Here is a 717-nt window from a genome sequence, read left to right as displayed (position 1 = left end):
GCTTGCTTCAAGCCAACAATCTCCATGGGATCGACCCTTACTCACGTAAGGTTTATTACTTGGACGACCCAGTGCACTTGCTGGTTAGCTGTACGAAGTTGTGAAACAGAATTAAGATCATGAACGTGCGTATTGAGTTTTTAGTGCTGTTACCAAGGAAGTAATGATCACGATTTCGCACACCAATGCGCCTCACCCTCTACAATAAGAAAGACATATTCCTCAGCAATACGCTTCTTAGCAGCTACGTGCTCTATCGCAACGCTATTTTGCTCTTCGTTGGCAAGACTTCAGCCGGATAATTTCACGCTACCGTGTGCTGTTAAGGCCTACGCTGGGCTCACAGAGGTGAAACTCGGGGAAGCGCTTCACGCGCTTGCTTTGAAGCTGGGACTGTGCTCTGATTCTTTTGTGGGGAATGTGCTTATTGCTATGTATAGTAAATGTGGGTTTGTGGAGAGTGCATTCAAGGTGTTTGAGAAAATGTCTCAAAGATACTTGGTTTCGTGGAACTCGATTATGCTTGTGTGCTCGAAAAATGGGCTTTTTGGTGAGATTTGTGGTTTGTTCAAGGGGCTTTTGTTGAATGGTGGTGGTAATGAAAGTTCCGTTCCTGATGTTGCTACTACGATCACAATGGTTTTTGTGGTGGCTGCAACGGGTGACGTGAATTTGGGGATGCTGCTTCAAAATTTGGCTTTGAAACTGGATTTTTGA

At 44.9% G+C, this 717-nt stretch overlaps 1 protein-coding gene across 1 annotated transcript; it reads left to right on the top strand.

Annotated features, from left to right (window-relative positions):
* The first annotated feature begins 185 nt into the window (after positions 1-185).
* LOC148550293 (pentatricopeptide repeat-containing protein At1g18485-like) lies at positions 186-717 on the top strand. Its single transcript, XM_088494414.1, has 2 exons — positions 186-248; positions 295-717. The coding sequence occupies exons 1-2, from the start codon at positions 186-188 to the stop codon at positions 715-717; spliced, it is 486 nt and encodes a 161-aa protein (XP_088350540.1).

This window comes from Arachis ipaensis, chromosome B7 (assembly GCF_059453495.1).
Source record: "Arachis ipaensis isolate K30076 ecotype BB chromosome B7, ASM5945349v1, whole genome shotgun sequence".
NCBI classification, from domain to species: domain Eukaryota; kingdom Viridiplantae; phylum Streptophyta; class Magnoliopsida; order Fabales; family Fabaceae; genus Arachis; species Arachis ipaensis.
Note: the sequence above shows the minus strand (reverse complement) of the source record. Positions and strands in the feature narration are given on the sequence as shown.